Raw genomic sequence first — 24,419 nt, 5'->3', positions numbered from 1 at the left:
GGGGTAGGATGATGGTATGCGACCCTGTTATGACTGACAGGAACAGCAGTAACCAGGCATGGCTACAACACCCTATAGAGAGAAACTAATACTAATATGCTGATTCCTCATATAAGTATGTGGATTCTCTGTGCAAAACAGCATGCGGTCCACACAGCCAGGCTACCACAAAGGAAAAATAACCACCAACAACTCCAATGTTTTCAATATATTCATTGTGACAGAGTCTCCTTGTGCACATATTAACTGTATACAAGGTGTTACAAGATTAGTCCACACCACAGAACACTTGTATGGAGTACATACTGTAATTGCACATCTGTCCTACAAATACACATGTGGGCAAACACAGACACACACACACACACACACACACACACCACGAGTGTGCAACAGCTTGTCCGAATTGAAGAAGTGTTTTTAACAACAACAACAAAACGCAGCCACCGAGAAGCAGTCATAGACTTTTTAGATTACATTAGATTACATTAGACGAGCAATTGGCAGCATATATAACTATCAACCACTCAACAGTTGTTCTAAGTAAATCTATAATGTGCAGCTAAGACCTGGGCGTGAAAAGTACACGCGCGTATACTCAATGCTAATAACTCCATCTAGCAGCTGTAGTAATTATGACCGGGAGAAGTGACGTAGTTCAGACGATGTATATATAAGGTGATAAATTTCCACATTAGGTGAGAAGGTGCCTACTGTGGCCCTGCAGACCCTACAAACAACGCCCCCTTCAAACCACAACCATTATCATAATTTGTTAGCAGCAAAGTAAAGCAGCTTTAGAGTCTAAACCACGCCTCCTCCAGAACACGCCCACTTGTACACAAAATTGAAAACGTTATTAAAGTCGCAATAAACGACATTCAGACTCACTAGATGTCGCACTAGCACCTGCATCTCAGACCAAAACAAATGTGCACATCGTTTACTCAATAAAGTTGGGAAAAAGAAAAGAAAGCTCACAAAAGTCAGATCAAAGTGTCAAACTAGGCAGTGCTGATGAAATATGGATCAGTATTTTGTTACTGTATTGCCTATTTCTCGCCTCAAATGTTTTCAGAAACATGTTTTATTGTACTGTTTAGCTGTAATCTGAGAAAGTTTGTGACGTGGCTGCCATGTTGGAAACGGACGCAGCGAGCGGCCGAGATAAATGTCATCATGTTTTGGGTACGCTCTCTTCTGTGACCCAACCAGCCCACAAACCATATTTGGAAGTTCAACATTAGTTGCATTAGGTTGGCGGTGGGTTGGGTGGATGGCCGGACAGTTGGATGGCAAAAAGTGGACTTAGCTGCAGGAGACTGCTGTTCGCTTCCCGTTTCCAACTGCGAGTGTCATGTTTTGTTTTGTTTTTAAACTGCAACTACAGTTGTCGTGGTGTGTACTGTTGCCATGACGATGAAGGCTGCCTAACTTTAAGGACGTAGTAATTTTAACCCAGACCACGTTTCAAGTGATCATTTTAACCCAAACCATGAACTTTCCCCAACCCTAACCAAGTGGTGTTTGTGCCTAAACCTAACCAGACTTTAACCACAGCGTTGTCACATCATAAAACATTTTTATGTTTTATGATGTGACATAAAACACTGTTATTTTTTAACAGTGATTTGTAACGGTTTTGGAAAGCAGATAAATTATGTTGTCCTGCCAATTACTGCCAATAGAGGCACCCGATTAGAAAACTAATGTACATGTGTGTACTTTTCACGTCTAGGTGAGGTATCTGATAAGATTTTTGCTTTTAGATGTTTTATTACAGAAAGTGTATGAAACCCATGACTAAAATAGCCATACATTCTGTCATAGTGCTACTTATGAATGGAATTATAGTGAAAACAAATTATTCCCCTTTTTGCTGGGGAGCCCCTGGATCCCCCTCAAAGACCGCTGGGGGTGTCTGGACTCCACTTTGAGAACCACTGGTTTATACAATGAAGAACTGTCAAATAACCTATCACTTTCATGAGGCTGTTCTCAGCAGACAGATCACAGGCAATGAACTTGGCATTTCATATTATTCACATATATTCTACAGCGAAGTTCAAGCTGCATGCAAAGTTTATATAATGTGCATTCTAATCGTGATCAACATAAATGGAAATCTTTTGCCATAGTAATAGAAAATGTCTAATTTTTGGGAAAAATACTAATCCCTACTGTCCACCCTCAACCTAATATACAACATTAAATTTGTCTAAAGGCAGCCAATGAAATGCCTGGTTCTGGAGATCATCCGAATTCAATCAACTACATACTGTAAAGTTGCATTAAGTAGTTTTTGACCACTACGGAAATGACAGCCCTCATACAGTGGGCTTGGCGGGTATATGGTTTAAGTCGACATTGGTCAACCAACTCCTGAGAAAAATATCTGAGTGGCTTTCTAGATATTAGCTTTTCTTCACAAGCCAATAGCTTCTGCAGTTCTATGCTGTGCAAACCTTGACTTATATGCTTGTTTCTGGAAATAGCCGCTTACAGTTTTTATATGAGGGGTTGATGGAGGAGCAATGAGACTCAACCACGCAGTCTACGTGTAGTGAAACAATGAGGTAAACATGAGCTATAAGGAAATATTTTCACATTATACTGAGTCATCTGATTCAATGTTAATTCAAAAAACATTGCTGATTGCAGGCATAACTTCAGTATACAACATTTTATATGAATACTAATGTTTCCTTTTGAAAGTGCACTGACAGCTACCGTACACAGGCCGATTATTTTGTTAGTCTGCATGGAAATATTCCTGAGAAAGGAAGAACTCAAAAGGGTATTAAAAATCAATACAATGGATTTGTGTCCATTGAGTCATGAAATGTGTCCAAAGGTGTATTTATTGTGTAAAAACTCTTATTTCAGGGTGTTTTCAACTGCCAAGAACCATTATGTAAGGTGTACAAGAAATGTTTGACTATATTTTTTGAATGGAGTTACGTAAACTGATGCAGAACACGACAGTGAAATTTTTAAAGTGAACAGGATTTTAAGCAAGTACAGCTCCAGCAAACATCATCTGCATGGAAGATTAGATATGATACAGTGCGGATTTTACAAGAGCAATATGAGCCGTGACAGTGGGCAGCCTTTGCATGCTCCATCCCCTGATTGTAATTGAGGCCGACGCGTGACAGCCCCCCATGTGCCCTCTCCGCAGTGGCCTGGGGCATAGGGCGTGCTGACAGAGGAGGCACCGGAGACAGTGGCACAGGGTCTCTCAACCCACCGCAACTTTCTCTGCCTCACCTCTGTCACCAGGCAACTCGGAGGCTAACGAGAGGGCAGTCGAGACTGCTTAACAATTCCACCACATCCGTTAGCTGGGTATGCAAGCAGCTCTTTTTTCCTCTCTTCCGTCAATGTTCCTCTACCCCTGCTCCGAGACCTTTGGTGAAATAAGTGTCAGCCTGAGGAGACAGGCGCTCATCAACACTTTATACCTGGGAGGTATATTAATGCTGTGATGGTTTCCTGGAATGGAGAAGAAAAAAAGCTTTGTCCTCGTGGAGAGAGATAAAGGACAAAGCCTTGGACAACTTTTGAGGATGTTAACTTTGACAGTGTTTATGCGGATATAATGTTAAAGGTATAACAGCATAAGGCAGAAGCTGAGACTGAAAATTATCTCATGTAGTATCTCCAAAGACATCGCACTTTCAATGAAAATACTGATACTTGGTCAAGTGTTTCTAAAAGAAGCTATATTATAAGTTTCTCATGATCAATAAGTAACTGAGATAGGAAGAACATGATGTTAAGAGAGAGAGCAAGGGAGTTTCAGGGAGAGAACAAGCGTGAGAGAAAGAACGAGAAAATGCATTAGTTTCTCTGAACAGATCCTTCCCACCAGGATCTGAGATACAAATGAAACTTCACTTCCACAACAAGTGGAGCTGGAAGTCTACAGGGGCCTTCTGGTATCCAGTCGGAGATACATAATTAAAGGAACACGGAGAGGGAGCATGTTATTACCAATGTTTTCATTAGGCCAAGTTAACACATTGGTCTCCCCCAAGACCTACAGACAACAGGCAAGGAAATGGATGGAATATGATGCTGCCTATTGGGGTCTAAAACTCTGTTCAAGAACTGTTCATATTAGTGCTGGTTCTGCATCTCCCCATTCTGGCCATAGCACTACTCTATAAAAACATTTAATTTTGACATCAGAAATATGAAAAAGCATGCACGGGTCTGCTTTTTTCATGATATTTTCACTCGTTTCCCCAACATCCAGGCTTAAATTAGCCAGGATTTTTAAGATCAGGGACTGTTTTTTAGGCTATGAAAAATGGATTAAATGAAGAGGAAGTCTGGCCTAATGAGCTCCCTGGGCTATGGAGCAGCAGGGACTGTGAGGGGAAAGAAGGGAGACGAGGCAAGCCTTTGAGGAAGAAGGGGCTGCAGCCATGCCCAAAGTGTGCCAGCTTCTCCTCGCTTTAGCGCCAATGGCACAGACGGCACCTGGGCAAAGCCTGGCCACCCTTGTCTGTGCCAAAGAAGAAGAGAGGCAGAGCAGCAAGTTTGTGTTGAACCTGAAAAGTTCTATTGGCCATCTTGTTTTTCTTTGAGGTACTTTTACATTTGTATTTTGACTTTTTCGCTGATGGCTCTATCCATGAGCACGAAAATGAAAAATGCGTTCTTTATCGTGCATCAGGCTATATATGGCCTGTCATTAGCAATACTGTCATACAATCAAGTTATATGAAGTGTTACATTTTTTTTAAAAGAAATCTTTAAAATAGGAACATCTAACATAGCCGTCTCACCAAAAATAGCACTGAAAATGAGTAGTATATAAAATGGGTCAAATACAATGTGAACCTGTTATCAATGAAGCAATACAGAGGAACGACCCTCACAGAGCTAGAAGCAAGCTTTACCATTAGTTGCTTTACAGACTTATATATGTTTCCACCATTACTTGTTTGGTTTTATTATTATATACCAAAATCCCATATGCCGATATAATATACTGACTCTCTCTCTGGTTATCTAAACAATGTGGAATTTAGGCTAAACTAAAGTAGATATCCAACACCTCGACATCCTGTTGGAATTGTATTAATTGTGGCCTGACTGTAGACTGATGTTGACTTTATAACTAGCACGCTCAACACAGACTTGGATTTTACATTTGGTTTCATTTTTATATACTTCAACTCTTAATATTCACTTTCAGTTTCACTTTTTCGTTCGCTTACAGTATCAATTTTATCTCTTAGTTTTTTGATATCATCACAATATCATTACAAACTTCACCCTCAAAGATTACCGTGATGTTTAGCCTGAAATAGGATTGAATGAACTTCTCTGATGCAGTCCGAGCAAAAAAAGTGAACCTTGTGTATATATATGTGTATATACAGTGTTCATATACAGTATGTATATACACAATAGTAATCTGAACTGAGAAAATGTTGCTAAAAATGATGTGAAAATGTATGAGTTTTTTGTACTTCTGACATGATCTTGCAGACTATGGAATGTGCAATGCTGGGAATTTCTGAGCTTAGGTGATCAAGAGGACCTAAAACCTTCGTCTACAGGATACTGTCTCCTTGTGACATAAGTTTGTGTTAAGCAAAAATATTTTCTTGAAAATTTAAATGATGAAAATAAATGTAATTTCCAGTATTTTTTCCTGTTAGCTTCAGAAGACAACATTCATTTCAGAATAGTGTCAAGGCTTGTCATTGATCATTTGCATACTACAAGAGGAAGGTCATGCAAGTTGTATCAAAGTTATGATATGAAGATGCGTAGTTACTTAGTAAGTCATATTTTCACAATACAGCTTTTTCAACCTTTCATTCATTGCATATTAGCCTATTTGCTTTGGCACAGACACTGAGTAAGGCAGCTTGCCAATGACCAGGGGACACATAGAGACAGGTTGAGTCTTTATGCTCAAGGAATATCAACAACTGTCCACAGTTGTGGAGAAGAGGTGGGGTTTATGAAGCAGGGGGCGGCAAGAAGGGAAGGAAGGAGAAAGGGATTATGCTAGCAGGTAGTGGCTCCTGGATGCCAGCCAAAATAAAGAAAGGGGGGGAAGAGAAAACAAAACAGAAGGAGGAGGAAAGATCCTTCACTCACCTTTAAGAGAGACAGGTCAAAAGGAACACAGAGAAAGACAGCAGAGAACAACAGCTATGGGAGAGGACAGGAAGGGGAGGGGGTTGTGTAGCTGGCACATTCTTCAGCTACTTTTCCTGACAGCGATTAGAACCTGTCAGAGCCTCTCAACCTGCCACTCCTCTGCGCTCATAGGAGGCCTGTCATTACAAATAGCCCAGATTAAAATACCACACTCCTGGGGCACAGGCCTTGACCCCCACCTACCCCACATTGCCAAATGTCTACCCACACACTCACCCACCCTGTCAAGTGGGAGGGAGGACAGAAAGAGTGAGGAAGGCTGGCAAGGGTTAGAGATGTTCAAAGAGAAAAACGTACAGAGAGGAACGTGACTTTTGGTTAGGATAGATAAGCTGACCTAAAAAGAAAAAAACGAAATATAGGAGAGGAGAGAATGAAGGGAGGGCAAAAAAGACAGAACAAAATGCATGTCCTGCATGTGCTGACTATTCTGATATCCACCCCCGCTGCACTCATCCTTCCTACTAAGCATAGAGTATGCTTCCCACACTGCTAATAATGAAGACAGTGTGTTGTAATAGTTTCCAGGGTATAGATTTTTGAATTTGTCAAATTTATGTTAATTAAAAGAACAAAAAAGTCAACATACAGCTCTGAATTTGTGTGAAGTGCTGGACAGTTCCTTCATCAGTTCTATCATTCATGTCCTGTACCTGAGATGCAGCAACGCAGTTTAATTAGGCTAATGGTGACAAAGCACTGAGATATGCTATAGGTTTTCAGCTCAAGCCTTCTGTACACGTCGACTTGTATTTCTGTATAAAGCAAACATATCCAAACAGAGAATAATGAGTCCAATGTGTCCTGGATCTATCTGGTGCCAACGTGAATCGTCTGTCCTGACACTGAAAAATGACCTATCTCAGCAAGATTTGGAGGGGGGCCGGTGTGTGTGACAGTCACCAGCGCCGTGCTGACAGCCCAATAGAGTAGAGGGGGAAGGCATCATTAGGATCACACACACACACAAATTTATACAAATACCCACATAGCATGTCAACACACAAATATTCATGTACAGAATACTCACACTCGATCAGACATGAGAAAATGTGTGCATGCCTACTTGCACAGACAAAAAAGAAAGAAAACATCTCTTGACTGATATTTTCTACCTCAAACAGAGCATGACGTTGTGGCCGTTGTCATGTCACAGTGGCAAGCACACTGTGGCAGAGCCAGACAAGGCTAAACACAACCAAAACAGACAGGAAAAACACATTATATGACATGTCCTAGATTACTTATATGTAGCCTTAATGTAAGCATAAACACATGACTGAGCGTAACTCAACAGCGCATGACATAGTATAATATAGACATCAATCCCAGAAAATGTTATTAAAATAGATTAGCCTGAAATTACCTGACAGTCTTGCAAGCTACAAATCAATGTCCATATGGTGTCATAAAAAGAAGCACCTGCAGTGGGTTAGAAACAAATTTAAATCGGTGTGAATACCTTACGTGGCTTTAACAAAAGAGAGAAATGAAAAAATGAACCCTTAGGGACTGTTGCCAAATACATCAAATCACATCTTGATCGAAAACTCTATTTTTTTTTTTTTATTATTATTATTTATGATGACTCAAAATATCAGCAAAATAATCTTTGATACACGGATAACTAGTAAGAAGAGTCGCTTGACAATAGCATTAGCTCACCATAATGAATTTAAATGAGCCAACTTGGGGAGTTGACAGACTAGTTTTGCTCATGAGCCCGTCTCCTGAGAGGAGATGACAACTGAGTGATGTGTAATTAGGCTCATTATTTGTTTAATTGTCCAAACAAGCACTGAAGGAAACAAACAACAGGAATGAAAGAAACCTTTTACATAAATGCTTCTACAAAGTAAGTGATAACAGAAATTTACATCTAGCTAGACCATCCAGTAAAACCAAAGGACTACTCAAAGTTAAACTTAACCTTTTTTAAGACATTCTGATCTAACAAAAACCTATTTAGTTACAAGTTTTTTGGGTCTGTAAGGAATTTTTGTGGGGCTACAGTCTATGTTTTTATTCTTGCTGGAAACAGTAAGAAACTTGGATTTGTGTATAAGTGTTCTTGATAAACAGCTTGGGTTCATATTCTGTTGGTTTGTTCTGAATTCCTCATAAGAGGAGAGGAAATGATTACCACACAAGAAACCATCATATCAAGCTTCGAGTTATGTACTTGTGTCCGAACCACCGGTGTTTCGGACCAATCAGCCTCCTCCTCGGATTCTCGTGTGATCTCGCGATCTCGCAAATCCAACTGCCTTGCAAGGTAAGACAGTGATAGACAGATGGTTCATCCAATTATCTGCCAAGTATTTTTTGAAAGTGCGTGCCCTTTTCCAAACAGTTTCCAAGGACGACTACTCAGATGGTTCTGTGTAACAAACCATCTGGCGCCTCAGGTTAAGGAAACAAAGGGCGAACACAGGAAAGGAGGATACAGGGAGGTGACAGAGAAGAACACAGATCTCCGGTGACATGTTGAGACATAAACAGCTGATAGTTATCTGTGCACCAAGATCAGATTATGTAGCTGTGAGTTAGGCTTACAGCAATGATGTCTTGGATGGGAAAACAAAATCTGAAAACATTTTATGACAAGCTTCACTCTGCTGCAGAGTTGTCAGGTGGTCACAGCCATGAAATGAGTCTCTCTGATTGTTGACTTTCAAGTGTTTTTCTTTAAAAGAGAATACAAAAGAATATTCATGAATCTTTATGACTTGACGAACAGCTTAAATAGTTTGACACGTTCGCTCAGAGTTGTTTCATCACTGTACAAGAGCGAATGTTCCAAAAAAGCCCAAATAGTGGAGTTATTAAATCCAAAGTTTGTTGTGACCTGAACAGGGGCCTGTCTCAGTTTGCATGTCAGATTACCTCAAGACAGCACAATGAATTTCCACCTAGAGGTGGGAACACCACAACACATCACAACACACACCCTCGCTTCTCCACTCAGGTCGTGCTCTCCAAAAAAGTATGAAAAAGGCCCTCAGCTAATTAAAATAACAAACAAAAACCCCTGGCTGCCAGCTGCACAGTATTCATACAGTATATCATACCTTGACGGTACAAGCATATAATGTATAATGTATAGCCCACTCGCCCACCACACGTGAAAAATATGTACATATTCCAAAACAATGAGGTGGTACACAAGTGCAAGTGGCAAGAGGGAGAGGAAAGGATAGTGTGTGTGTGTGTTTGTGTCTCTATGTGTGCAGACAAACTCCTGATAGTGACCCCGTACCTCATCTCCAGGGCATAAATAAACATGTGTGTGTGAGCGCGCCTGTGGATTATAATCAGAGAGAAAAGGGAATCAAATTTATTCTGCAGCTGTCATTAATATTTCAGGGCTGTTACTGTAGCCCATGTGAAAGAGCATGAATGATTAATTTAGACATCACCTCTGTCACAATCCCTTACCAGGCCTGGCCCGTGATCCACCTTTGAGAATAGTAAACAAAAGGTGGGTTCTCCCTTGTTTTTGTTGTGGTCTGGTTTGGGCTGTTCCTGTCTGGCAAGTAGGAGGGAGGGGGTAAGATGTTGTGTTGTGTTGTTGGACAAGTTAGCTGCCTTTGTGGTTTGCCTGTGACATTCAGGTGTTAAGTGAACAGCCCTTGTGTTTGGTGTGGGGACCAGATCAACAACTGGAAGTGAAAGTTAGTGTGTGAGTAAGGAGTTCAGGTGTACAGGAGTGTATGTGTGTGTCTGGATGCAGGTAAAGGTAATGATGGATGTGGGCTACACTTAGCTACTAAACCCAACAAGTCTGCCAAAATGTGTTGATCCACCAAACAGCATCTACCCTTTTACAATAGTGCACTCTGGCACAAAATGAATACAGAACTGCGGCCATTCCAAAACCACTATTAATGCACATAGTATGTTTCTTATTGACAACAAAGCTCAAGATGAAAGCACTAACAGCATAAACCAAACAAATGTTCAACCCATTAGTCTGCAAACCAGGTACATCAATAGCCAAAACACTCTGACAGGCGCACGTTAACACCCTCATTCCGAGTCAATGGATGAGCATCTTAGCTGCTGATGGATGGGAAGGCATCCACAAGGTCCTATCAAACTGACATGTGCTCCATACCTGTGTTTTTGATTTGTGTTTGGGCTTTGTGTGACGCTTGTCTGACAAGTGGAGATCACAAGAAGACAAGATCCATCTATCAGACCGCTGATGCCACTGCTGCCGTCTCCAGGGCCTCAGGGCGTGGTGCATACATACGTGTGTGTGTGTGCGTGTGCATGCTTGTGTGTGTGTGAGTAATAGACAGAAAGTTTCTGTATAGTCTATATTTGTCTATGACTGTGTGTGTGTTTTTTTGTGTGTGCATCTGTGCAAGAAAGCAAATTCATATGTTTATGTGTGTATCAGAATATTATATCGTTAGTGTTAATTCGTGCGTATATGTGTGTGTATGGGTGTGTGTGGCTACCTGCTGAGCAGTGAGCCCACAGGGGCAAAGCGAGGAAGGATGACACTGATGCGATGTGTTGGCATGTGCCCTCGGGTGATTTTGGTGTGGTTGTCATTTTGTTGTTTTCATACACCTCCCCCTTTGTCATACCCCACATTATTCAAATAACGCGCCCCAAAGTTCCATAAATAAATAATGAATTCACAACTAGATGGATTGATGAACAGTGATGGAAAAGTATTTGGGTTTTTTTGTTTTTTCACAGATTTCCCGTTGTTTGGACGAAGTCTTTGACAGGCACTTCTCTCTTGGGAGAATAGAGCTTATCAGAAAAAGAAGTGCCGGGTTAGAAGGATGCTGTCTCACTGAGCTGTGTGTGCTATGCGCATGTGTGTGTGTGAACATCTATTCTAATTCAAACCATGCCATAGCTTTTTAAAAATAAAGAAGTTCCACTCTCTAAAATAGTTATCTGTGTCGGTCAATAACTTGAAAGAAACAACCAAGAGTGTCAAGAGGTCAAACCCAACAAGAAGAGCAGAAAGACGCGCTGCATAATACACAATACAATGGAGTACAAAAACACATGTTCTCTCTCTCAAACACACACACACAAAAAAAACACACACACATACACACAACGGAAATTAACATGATAGAAGATTACATATGGGATCATAGATTCCTGAACTTATTTCTCACAGATATACATGTTAAGACACCCCACCCCTTTCTCTAAACAAATCTCCATAGCTTATGGGACCTAAGGAGGTCAACACGCATCTGAAACTTCCTTGTCTTTCCCCAGAAAAAAAATGTGTGGGACTTGAAAGCAGCGGCAACTCACTGACTCTCTTCTCTATAGTTCCTAAAGCCAATGCAGATCAATACACAGCCATACATACCACAACTGGAACAACTCCTGTCAAAGGTTACTCCTTTTTCTCTATGTTTCTCTCTTCATTTTAGCAGGGCGGAGGAGGATGAGGAGATGGAGAGAGAACAAATGAGAGGGGGAGAGAGAGAGAGAGAGAGGAGACGGCTGTGGAGAAGTAAAGAGGAGAGCAAGAAAGATAAACCTAAAATGATCCCTCTCTATAGTTGCGGAACTCTGTGCTAATGGGTTTTGACACATCGCCAGCAGGCCAAAGAGAGAGGGGGCTGGGGGTGAGTCGATAGTGGTGCGCGGCGGTGGCCAGAGGCTAGCAGCAGCGGCTAGGCCAAACCCCTGGTACTAGCATGGGCTGGGGGCCTGACCACTAATCATTAGAAAGTCAATGAGTCCTCTAGCGCTTGCAGCTACGCTAGCCTTCCCAGGGAGCCACACCACCTAGTGAGGGCCCTATTGTGAGCATTCATGTACACACAGACACACACTATAAATATATATATCCTGCATACATGCCAAGCATTGATACAAAAGGTGTTATGCACAATCAACAACTATAGGTATACGTAAATGGACACACATGTATGTGATGTATGTATGCACAAAACCAGTTCTATGTAAACTTACGGGGAAAGACGGACCCCTGATGAAAAAACTTGACACACCTACACACACACAATGTTTCATGATGTATGCCATGTCAGACAGCAGTAGTCTACAGCCTTTGATGCAGTGGCTCTATTATTAAGCACGATTCCTTCTCCTGCCCTACACTGGACACAGCCTCTCCTGAGACGCAGCACTAACTGCTCCCAGGTCACATTGGAGCTCCGGCACCTCACCTGGACCCCATGCATTTTTAAAAGCTTCAAACTGATCCTGACATGCAGCTTCAGACTAGACTACAAAATGAGTCAAAGTTTCCGTAATTGGCAAAGACTTAATTTAAATGAAAGTCAACATTAATGTAAAAAAGACATTCATATTAACGTCAGTATCATTCATATCAAATGTGTTTATATCTCAGGTAACCTGTGTCCATAAGAGTGTGTGTGTGTATGTAATTATGTATGAGTAGGATTATACTCAGAATTAATGAGGTTGATTAAGTTACTAAGTGAACCATGAGTGTGTCCTAGTTTACATGAGGACACAGACTTGCTGGCCCAATCACATGGCAGGGTAACACCTATGTTCTGGGGTCCAAAAATCCAGTTCCCACAAGCTACAATTAAAGTTAGCATTGATTTAATTAAGCTGGGCATGTACTTCTGAGGGTTGAGATTACAGTAAAGGGCCTTTCAGACTGGAAAGTGGCAAGTTGCAGGGTCTATTCATTTCAATAAGAGCTTGATGATGGCTTTGCTGCTGGACCGGGTGGCAAAGCCTCTGGAAACAGAGCAGACCACCACGATTGTCACTTCCTGGTTTGAAAGGGCCTTTAGGGGCTAGAAAATGAATGAAGCCAATTGAGGGCCCCATAAAGATAGCAAGACAAGTTGTACATATGAATTTTGCTTGCATATAGTATGTTAAAATTGAGGGGAAACATGTTTGTATTCCAGTTTGTATATTTTCAAGTGTAAGTGAATGACATTTTCAATGTAATTCTACAAATGATTAAGAGTTTGAGCTAATTGAAGAATCATCCAGTGGCATAGTACTAAAACTTGGTCCTTGGTACATTAAACTAACTTGAATCAACTACCTAAGTTACTAACATTACCTGTAATGACTTCTTCTGCTGTGCCTGTGTGTGTTTGTGTGTGTTGTCTGCATGTGTATAAATGAAACTGTACCCCATCCAAACACGTAGACAAATGAACAGTACAAATCCAAAATCAAATCAATAGCCTTACAGCTTCTTAGCCTCTCTCTGATCAATATGCATGCAATCAAACTTTTTGCCAGCATTACCTCCACCACGATGCCCATCGATTGAGGCCATTGATCCTGATGCTCAACCTCCTTTTAAGGGCGGAAGGTATGGATATTTAGCACTAGAGACCCCATCTGGCCATCTTTGTGAACTTTGACCTTTGTGTTAATCCTCAAACAAAAGATAGAACTTATTGGAACCTATACAGTCTGACCTGGAATTTTCCCAGGGGGTTAGATGCAAGCAGTAGGTTGCTAAAAGAGACCCTAGGAATACTTTCTGGGTCCTGGGCTCCACTGCAGGACAAAATGTAACAGTGATGATAACTATGATTTGTAAAGGAGGTTATACAGTTTGATATGCTACTTTGGTGCAATTTTTTCTAGACATAGTCAACAGAAACATTGGTTGAACATGACAGATAAGATCAAGAGCAAAAAGGACATGAAGACAGAGCAGGATAGGGAGAAAGAAAGCGTGACGGAGGGTCAGTGAGGGTGGAGCAGCCAGAACCAGGGTCTAGCAGGGGATTGGCGTTCACTGAGGCTTCTCACTGATGTGCCGCCAAGCCCTTTGAAGGGATTATTAACACATTTTGATTACTCTGGTCCAGTTGTCACAGAAAATATAACCTCCATCAGGACTATAAAATGGGCGGCCCTTTTCTTCTCTAGTGTCCCTCATGTTGTTCCTCCCTTCACTCCCCACAGTCCCTCCCATCGCCCTGGGCTGGCCTGACTCAAAGCAATCCATTAATTACTGTCTCAGACATCTTGAAGAATGGACTAACACACTATTAGTCTGGGAGAGAAAGATACAGCCTGTCCAACACATATCAGTGGACACACACAACACACACTTATACCCTGTATTGGCAATATGCCTTAAGTTTAAGAAGATGAAGTATACGGGTTTTGAAAAACTTTCTTCATCTCAATTGTCTGTACCAATATTCATTACGGATGATATACTATGGAAGGAAGGCAATCATTGAATGATGACCTTTAAGTTTTAAACAATACATAAAAGTGTCATTTTCAATATATAACATTTGGATCCAGGTTTTAGCCTCCACAATGTAAGAACCCAAGAAGACTGATGGCTCAATTACTGCAATCCTGCAGTGTGAGGGGGCAACTTGCTATTGAGACCACTAAATCTGAGACATCCGCCATGTCCCATTAATTGCCAGGTTTCCCATGCCACTAGTTACAATGGTGGGCCACATCCTACTACGACTATTAAGACCAGTTTGAATCAATTAGGTGTAAGTGTTGACCACTAAGGACACCAAGCCAGTTTTAACCTTCCAGTAGGAAACCAAGGCAACAAGTGTTTTGTCTATGCTTTTGTCCAGGGGAGCTGACAACAGGGACACTGATTGGCATTTTGGCCTACAGTTGTCGTGTTTGTTGGCCCTTTCCCCAAATGCAAGGTGGTCATGAAATGGTTTGACAACATGCCTTTTATCACCCAATTGATCTTGTGGTCCCCTAAAGTGCAAAGTCTGTTTTAACCACAGCTGATAAATGGTCATAATACGGGTGCAATGTCATGAAACGTGAAAACCTATGTAGAGAACAAACCCAAGAATATAAGAAGCTAAATACTTCCAGAAACATTATGATGTTTGAGTCTAAGAGAACATGTCTGTGTGTATATAAGAGCACACAGACCCAATGACCTCTGACCTCAAGGTATAAAAATGCCAGGAGAAACATGGAACAGAACTAAAAATCCAGCCTCTTCCCACCAGCCACAGGAGGAAAATGGTTTTTGAATTAACAACATTATTTATTCCAGATACAGGCAGACTGCGCCAACTGGGGTTCCGCTCATTCCATAGATGGACTGACGGACCTCCACTCAAACTATCTCTGGTAGTCATAAATTTTGGGAGAAGCCACATTCCTCTCTGTGTGTGTCCATCTCTCTTCCTCTCCCTTTTTATTCACAATGAATGTCTAAATTAGTCAAAATGTCTGGAAATGGGTAAATATATATGTATGACTGACTTGACTTGTCTAACCCATGTTAACTTTTATTGTGCTTCAGAACCATTTAATTATTTTGATATTATGGGAAATTTCAAACTCTTCTTCAAAATCTTTTAATTATAAGTCACACATATTGCATTTGATTTATTTGATATTAACCAGTGTAAGTGTATTATTTAGCTATGGTTTCGATTGCTAAGATAATGTTTTCTTAAGAGATATAGTTACAGATTAGAAAATGAAGGTTTATTGATTTTATTCTGTATTTCATTTGGTTAATCGATATTACAATTTCTAAGTGTTTTCCCACTGGTTTTCATGATGTGTTGACGACATTGGCATTGACGTCAGAAATGAGTGAGTACCCAATTTGGAAGCACGTAATTTTCAAATATCCTATTGAAAAAATGATTCCCCTTTAAGTTGAAGGCCAGTTTTGTCTTCACACAAAGAAGTTAATTAGTAATCAGGGGCGTTCTCTCAAAAGAGTGCCAAGGATCCTTTTTCTTCCAAAACACACCCCTAGACTATAAAAGTTTACAACTCTTTGTCTGGCTTGGCCTCTTTTGCTTCTTCTTCTTCTCTGTTCCTCTCGACCTTGCCAGCCGTCGATCATGGCCTGTTCATTGCGTTACGGGCGTTGTCCCTTTTTTCATTTTTCTTCTGAGTGCTGAAAGCCCCAGAAAAGAAACTCTCAATTAAGAAGAAAGACTGAAAAAGATGCCTAAAGCCACAGACCAAGTACCATTAGCCATTGCACACCGTTTGTCATATGAATAATCTAGCATTTTTGTAATCTCCTATTTTTTTTTTTTGTGTAGTTAAACTTTTTTGACTTTTCAAGACTTTTTGGTTAGTTAGCTCCAGCATCCAAACTCTGCAGCCTGCCACTGAACGCAACAAGACTGGAACACACACTGTGTGCCTGCTGTGTGGCCTCAGCTGAGTCTGATACTGGATCCATTCTCCAGGGAAGCAGTGAACCAAAGTGCTCAACTGAACCTGCTGCAGGGGTTCTCATCTGGCCGTCACCCTGGCGACCCGAGGATCACCGAGTCTGCTTCGTCTTGCTCGGCGCTTTCCGGGAAGTTCGCCTCATCATCAGCCCTTCATCACCACGGAAACAGTAGGAAAACCATCTGCCATGCTCCTGTCTCAGAGTTGGTGCAAAGAGCTTTCCAAGTTAAAAATTTTATTGGCTTCGGTTAGAGTTAATTGCCCCTCAATGCACTTATGACTCGTTTTTGATAATTTTCATTCATTCATTCATTCATTCTTTTGGCAATAATTTGTTAATTTAATTTACCCATTCATTCATGCATTCATTCATTCATCCATTCCAGTTGTATATATGTATATATGTTTAGAGGTCTTTATTCATCCCTATCCCTTGGTAGTTTAATTAATATCTTGATTTATCACCAAGTCATTGCATTTGTGTATTCCTTCAAAACAAAGATGGAGATCGCTGTATTCACAGTTCACAACTTTCAGATATGAGACTGATTCATTTGATGTAATTAATTTTCCTCCTAAATTAATGAATTAATTAACCAACGGAGGTGGTGCCCATTATAATTTTACAGGTGTATAATATTAATTTCTAAGTGTAGTGACCCCTACAACTACTAGTGCCTTATGGATAATGGCCCTGTCTTATTAGAAGAAACAAAACTGTGAGAAATAGGTTCAGTTACAAAGATAATTTAGATTTAGTTTACTTGACTGTAAACTATGCATTTGAGTTTGAATTTAAGATTATCTGTATGCACTGAAAGTTGGATGAGAATTTGATACCAGATGACTGGGGAGACTACTTGAGTCCCTTAGTGGTAGTGTTTTATAACTTGACACTCACAAAAAAAAAACAATACACAGAATGGGGTGACAAGAAACTGCCATATGCAAACTGAATAATGGAGCTGGATATAAGGAACTTGAGCAATGAGGTGAGTTCATCGAGTGTGCGCTCCCCCCCTCACACTAAGTGATGATGGTATTGCACAGCCTTGTTGGCTATGAATGGCCCAAAATAAAAAGCCAGTAAATATGTCAGTTGCAACTATATTGAGCTTGCAATACAGTTTTGCAAAACGGGTTGCTAAGCTGGGGAAAAACTAACTGCATTTCAAAACACAGCAAGTATAACCACAACCCATAGACTGTATATACAGTCTGTGCTACAGCCACAATCATAAGGTATTATTTTATTTTGTCAGATCTGCAACGATTAGTAGATTAATTGATAAGTTGCCAACAATTAAATTAATCGCCAACTATTTTGATAACTGATTCATCATTTTGAGTCAGTTTTTTAAAGAAAAAAACGTCCAAATTCTTTGGTCCCAGATTCTTAAATGTGAATATTTTCTGGTTTCCTTAGTCCTCCATGATAGTAAACTGAATATCTTTGAGTTGTTGACTGTTGGTTGGGACAAAAGAAGACATTTGAGGATGATATCTTGGGCTTTGGGAAACATAATTTTTCACCATTTTACGACATTTTATAGACCAAACAATTAATCGAGAAAATAATCAACAGATTAATCGATAATGAAAATAATCGTTAGTCTCAGCCTTAATTTTTTTTTCCATCAACAATTCAGCTGTGGAGACTAAACTGTGTATTTATGTGTTACAGCATTATAACATTTATGCCTCCATGCCACAGAACTACATTGTCCAAAAACTACTAAAGACATGAAAGGGCCATATGCCAAACTGACCAGAAAAATTTGAATCCTCTTGATTTTACTTTGACTTTACCTTGGAAAATAAAGCAACCCACTTGGTGTCTTGTTACTGTTTGTGCTTTTGACTTCTTCTGAGATGCACACGCCTACCCTGCTTCACACCCTGTCACTTCAAGACTAAATGAAAAAGATGCTAACAGACAAGCAAACACACATTTCCTCCCTGAATAAAGCCTCTTTTCCAGGAACTGAGTTGAGAGAGTCGTAGGGAAAAAAACATCAACAAAAAAGGAGAACAAACTCAGCAGTGTCTAAAAAAGAAAGGAGAGAATCAAGTGAATGGAAGAGTGGCTTTCACTGCGAACCTTAGTATTATTTACTGTGATAAGCACAGCTAATACATGAGAGAAAATGCTTCTCTTTGTAGACCATTAACTACATATCCTGTTTGTGAAATGTATATTCATAAACAGACTGAGGATTGAGCAAAGGGGCCATTCCAAACGTACACATGATCTGTGGAAAGGGCCAACACAGTCAACATCAAAGGGTCCAGAGTGGGAGAGGTAAAAGTAGGCCAGGCCATGGCCTGGGAGAGAAGTGGAGGGGATACAGAGGGCAGTGAAAGAAAGAGAGAGAAGAGGCTGTATGGATGTAGAGAGAGATAGAGAGAGAGGTTGGTCCCAGGCTGGGAGGAGCTCAGGTGTGAGTTGTGAGGAGGCACCTTCTGTTCGCGGCTCTGAGGCCCCACTGCGGACAGAAGAGGGGCCCAGACAGACCTGGGCCCCTCTTGTTTGGCCCAAATAAATCCAGGTGGCTCAAGACGCGTGCCCTTGTCACTCAACACAACTTCACCCCCCACAAACACGCACACATGTGATGACATGTACACACACTTATGCACTTGCTGTTCACTGAAATTTGAACAAGGGTTCTTGAGCAGTGCTGACAGTAAAACCATATTGGTTTTACTGAACATTAGACAATCAAACATCTTAAGATCAACAAAGTAAACGTCATTTCTCGAATAATTTATTTCAGTTTATATCACGGAATACAAGTGGTAGATTGTAACAATCTAAATTATTATCTGAAGTTAGTTTTAACATTAAAAAGCAGCACTTCTTTTATGTCTTTGTATATTGCACTGATGTACTAATTTTATTGCAGTACAGTGGTTTCTCACGTTTTATAAAACAGATGCAGCATACAAGCTTAAGGTGTTGCAGAGGCAGTAAAAACATCAAAGACAAGAACAAACAATAAATACACTGTACTTGAATCTCATCAACAAAAACATCCACATTTACACTAAAGCCCGGCCTACGAAAGGTCCGACGTAGACATTAAACATATTGAGATACAAGATTTGCTTGTACAGAAACCACCTTCCTAACAGTTTTGCATCAGAGGGCTCTTTGATTTCTGTGCTGCTGCTGACATTTATGAGCACTGTACAACAAGTAGGCATGGGCAGATGGACTGCAATATTGTGCTGTTGCTCTTCTCCTGTTTAGAGACCTAAGTGCGGTGTGGCCACACATGCCCATCCTGATGGCCATGAGTTTTCTGAACGGCTGTACTGTAGCTGACATACAGAGGCAGAAGAAGTACTTTTTCATGATGGACATTCAAGCACAAACAGTACAGTGTAGATTATGTGAAATATGAGAAAAGGTAATGACTTTTTTTTAAGTTTAAAAATGTGACAGAAATGACCTGCATCTCTCTGATCATCTTGACAGATCTACCAAAAAAATTCAACTTCTCCGCAAGAAATATGCTCAAACCACTCAAATCAATTACATCAAAGATGGAGCTCACATATCGAGACTTGTTAAGTTAACTGTAGTCATATTGCAAAGGTAGGGTGCCGGAGCCATTGCTGTCACTTGACGACGCTTGCGTCTAAATTGGGAGTGAAGGCCTCCCCAGGAGAGATGGGTGAACCTGTCACGGAAGACTGAGGGAGCAGAAATGTTCAAAAACGCCACAGCAACCCACACATACACACAAACACTAAAACAACACAGTATCTCCATATGCTTAAGATCTTAATCATCATCACCATCATCTGTTCTGTTCTTTCAGTGTGTGTGTGTGTGTGTGTGCATGCGCGTGTTTGTGTGGTTCACATGAAAGAAGGACATCTGGAATACAATTATTCCAAGACACTCTCACACACACATTTTCCCTTTGCTCTAAATTTGCATGAATTCCATACATCTGGCCTTTAAGAGGCAATAACAATTATTCACTGAGCTGGTTGTTACAGCCCAAATGCAACCGGCCACTAGTCTAAACAGCTCATTAAAATAGCACAATACCTCACTTCAAGCACACAGGAAAATTGGCATGCAACTCTATCACTGCAATATCGTATGGTTCTGAATGTCCATTCTGGATAATATAATGAATGCAGTGTAGTTTTGTGGAGAAAGTGAATGTACTGTATATTTCTTTTTGATTCTCTGGCACTGTTTTCTCGCACTGCCTTCTATGTTGGCTCTCTCTGTCCATAAATGTCTGAAATTTAGGCTTTGCAATTCCAGGTAAGTCTCATTATGGATAGATAAGTTAGTTTAGCAGAAATGTTTGACCGATGAATTATCTACAAAAGATTTTGCATTGTTCTCTTTACAGACAACTGCATTTCCTCTCACTAATGAAGAATGATTTAAAATACAGTTTGGTAGGAGATAAAGAGTGGAACATGTCATACTTCCATCTAATGTTACATCTAATAGTCACTATGTAGCAATAACATAATACATCTAAAATATTACATTAAAATTTTTGCTTTTTACTTTGTAAAATGATGCTTTTTATTTCCTGTTAATGTTAATTTCCTGTTCCAAGATTACGCAAAGTTGCAAATGATCAGAATTAGAGCAAAAAATAATAAATCACAAAAAAGAAAATACTAATATTCACATCCATACTATCAGGTGGCCTTAACCAAAAAAGTCTACATCAATTCATCAACTGTGTTCTGTGTGTAGTCATAACTACGCACATATTCACATCAAACCTGAGATGGGCCAGACCAAGGAAAGTGTCCCTTAGGCCATCTTATCCAGTCCTTCACAACTACACTTTAAAAGATGGGCGACAGTACAGTACGCTGCAGTTGGCCTTGATTGATGATTGAGTAACCCAAGATCATACATGTGCTCAGGGAGGACTTGCCGGTGCAGAGCTGTGCATACATCAGCCCTTCAGGACTACCACCACATACATCATGCGGTGAGACTGACTGATGTGAGCATGGGGACTATGTCGACCACTTAAGGGAAGCTTTCTACATGGCAGTCAACAGTCAAAGTTGACTAAAAATGATTACAGCACAGGAAAGGGATGACTTTGTTGTTATAAATCACATTTTATCTGAGGCTGAAACGAGTGAGGTGCAAAGCACGTGTAACATGCACATATTACTAGAAGACACACACATGCAGACGCACACACACACAAAAGCACACATATTAACTTGTGCTGATATCCTTGACAGGCACAACTACAAAAGCATAACTCAGTGGTAAATAAATAAGTTCATGCTGTCTGCATGCATTCTCTTTTTAGGAACTCTTGGGCTCACATAGACCCGTCCAAAGGATTATGTGCGTGCATTTGTGCGTGCACAGAGGCCCCCTTTCAGCACCTTCTTACAGAGTGAGAACAAGCGGCGCCTCCCTCCTACAGCAGCTCAAGGGCGCGGCCTATCTACCAAAAGATAGAATGCACGAGTGGAATTGTGCTTTGGATTCAACCAGCCGGCCAGCCTCCATCCAGTCAGTACCTTGGTTCATTTATATGGGAGTCAAACTGTTTGTACTGTCAAGGTTATGTTATTTAACAGGGGAACGGGGAGAGGATAGAGACAAGTTGCAGGCAATTTAAAATTCTGACGAGTGCTCTACCAACTGTGGTTTCCATAAGAAGTGAGGAGATCTGAAATGAGACCAATTAACTTCAATCCAGCAGAGGACAATTCTTTGAGACCTACACTTTATATTCCCTTGAAATCTCTGCTTTTCAAAAATGTTGTGATAAACACAGCAGTTATTTTGCCCTGATCAGACAACAGATCTACATTAAAATTTTGGTCAGTTTGGTCAAAATGTGACAATCCTGTATGTGCAAACAAGTCACCCATAAATTGAAAGGACAATGTCAGCATGTTGTTTGTGGCTAGCTTTGCTCAAAACTGTGATGCAGAGACTCCCGTCCATAGCAACACGCACGCGTGTGTGCACACAAACACGCTTGAGTAGCACGCAGAGCACTCCTAAGGTTACCCCCCAGGACAAAAGCTTTACCATCCCACTGACTGGCAGATGGGGCAACCAGCTGACATCTCGGCCCGGCTCTGTTTCATGTTCCCTGGGTGTCTTAAACGGGCGGGCACCCTGTCTGATGGGCACAGGACAGCCAAGGAGGAAGCTCCTTTGACAGGGGAGGGGGGGTGCGCTCCTTGGGGCTACCATTGAGGAAAAGAGGAGCAAGGACAGACGGAGATGGCTAATGTGCTTCACTGTGTTTGTGCAGTATAATTGTGTGTCTTGCAGGGTGGGAGGCTCGGGGTACGTCTACAGAAGATGCAGATTAATAAAGCGCTAATGACTGCATTTAGCCCTATATGGTTTTCTAACACAGGATCAAATATTTTCCTCAAGGCTCAAGCCAACACTTACTGTTTCAGGGATCATGAGCAGTTGTACTTTTTTAGATTTAGACCAAGTAATTTAAAAGTACGAGACTTGTTTACTGTTACACAAAAGGTGTCACATAGTTTGCAGACGTAAGGCTACAGGGTCTCTATCTGCGCGACTGAGAAACATCTGTGTGACTACACGAGAACTGACACACAGTGCGTTTACTAAATGACTCTGACAACAAAGCACCAGCTACACCATCTTAAGCTAAAAAGAGCCAGTGTTGCTGTTGGGCTGTTTCCTCACAGACCTTTGGATGCAGTCCCCAGCTGGGAAAGTTACTTTCAAAATTATCTACTAATAACTTATGTAAAACTATACCCAGAGCCTATAATCTCATGCACTGAAACATATTATATACATATTAACAGATGTAATATGAGTATTGTTATTTCCATCATCTGCAAGAATTATAAAGTATAATTATTTAATTATAAATATGGAAATATAAAACAACAAAATATTAATATAAAAATCTCAATGTGATTGCACATAGCTTTTCCGAAAGTGCTGTGGCATAGTACTAGATTAAGTTATATATTAACTGAAAATGTATAAGTCATTGGTTACTTGAGAGGACAAAATAAACAGATAAATCAATTTTATGCAAAAAAAAAAACTGTTAAAAGTGAAAGCCATTAGGAGAAAACTGAAAGGCAGGAATACATACAATTATAAACTTAAAGTGAGGGCAAGAAAGGATGCATTTATTTAAAAACCTCACGTATTCCATGTTTTAGTGAAGACAGTATTTAAGTAAAAAAATATGCTTTACTTATTTCCATGTATTTAAGTATTTTTTAGACCAACTTTTATGTAGATAAGTGAATGATGGCAGACTACTTACATTCAAATGGCATCAGCAGTAAGCTGGGTAGCAAGCTACTATTAGTAACTTTACCTTATGACTGCCTGCTTACTACTGATAAATCTGACACATATTTTCAATGTGCAATTTCAAAAGATTCAATGTTTGAAAACCAGAGTTCATTCATGTGCCATTAGGGTCACTATGAAGTGCACTGGCTTATGGTTTCTATTGGGTGACAGTCATAGATGAACTGGATATTAGTTCTTAACATCTATCAGATTTTACACTGTTCTCAATATGATACTGAATGATTTGATCTGTTTTCACTTAAATGCAGACAAATAAAATAAATTAATTAGGAGGGAATTAAATCAAATGAATGTTGTTATAGGATCTAAACATAGTAATATAATCTATTTTAGACGTTTACTGTAAAAAAGGGTATTAGTACTGACGTCATGACGCATGACAGGTACGTGGCTACTAACAGATTTTATCCGTAACAACTATCAACATTGCCGTTTTACATGAGCAGAGCAAAAGGGGAAACACTGACAAGTGTACTAATAGCAGTACTTTCCCCTTGCAATTTTATTCCTTAAAACTCAGTTGAATCTGCATTTTTTTTTTTAAAAAAAGCACAGTTATGTCTGCCAGCTTGACAGAAGACTCACTGTGAAGATACACTGCTAATGGTAGTTTGACTCAGTTGTCATTACTCAAGTGCTTTGTAGTAGCTTGCCTCTTTCCTCTTTTTTCAAATAAAGATGGTTGTCACTTTACTACAGTACATTGTAA

General features: G+C 40.3%; 1 protein-coding gene across 3 annotated transcripts in view; it reads right to left on the bottom strand.

The window, feature by feature from the left end:
* Positions 1–24,419, bottom strand: part of vti1a (vesicle transport through interaction with t-SNAREs 1A) — a 122,977-nt gene that overhangs the window by 54,008 nt on the left and 44,550 nt on the right. Inside the window, exon 6 of one of the 3 annotated variants that reach the window (XM_067575559.1) lies at positions 19,173–20,058. The exons of the other annotated variants lie outside the window; for them this stretch is intronic. Coding sequence (XP_067431660.1) covers positions 19,916–20,058 — 143 coding nt within the window. The 3' untranslated portion in view covers positions 19,173–19,915. Of the gene's footprint in view, positions 1–19,172; positions 20,059–24,419 lie in introns of those variants that run through there. 3 annotated transcript variants of the gene reach the window in all.

Source organism: Thunnus thynnus, chromosome 20, assembly GCF_963924715.1.
Source record: "Thunnus thynnus chromosome 20, fThuThy2.1, whole genome shotgun sequence".
Lineage (NCBI taxonomy): Eukaryota > Metazoa > Chordata > Actinopteri > Scombriformes > Scombridae > Thunnus > Thunnus thynnus.
The sequence above is the reverse complement of the archived record's forward strand: the minus strand, read 5'-3'. Positions and strand labels throughout refer to the sequence as shown.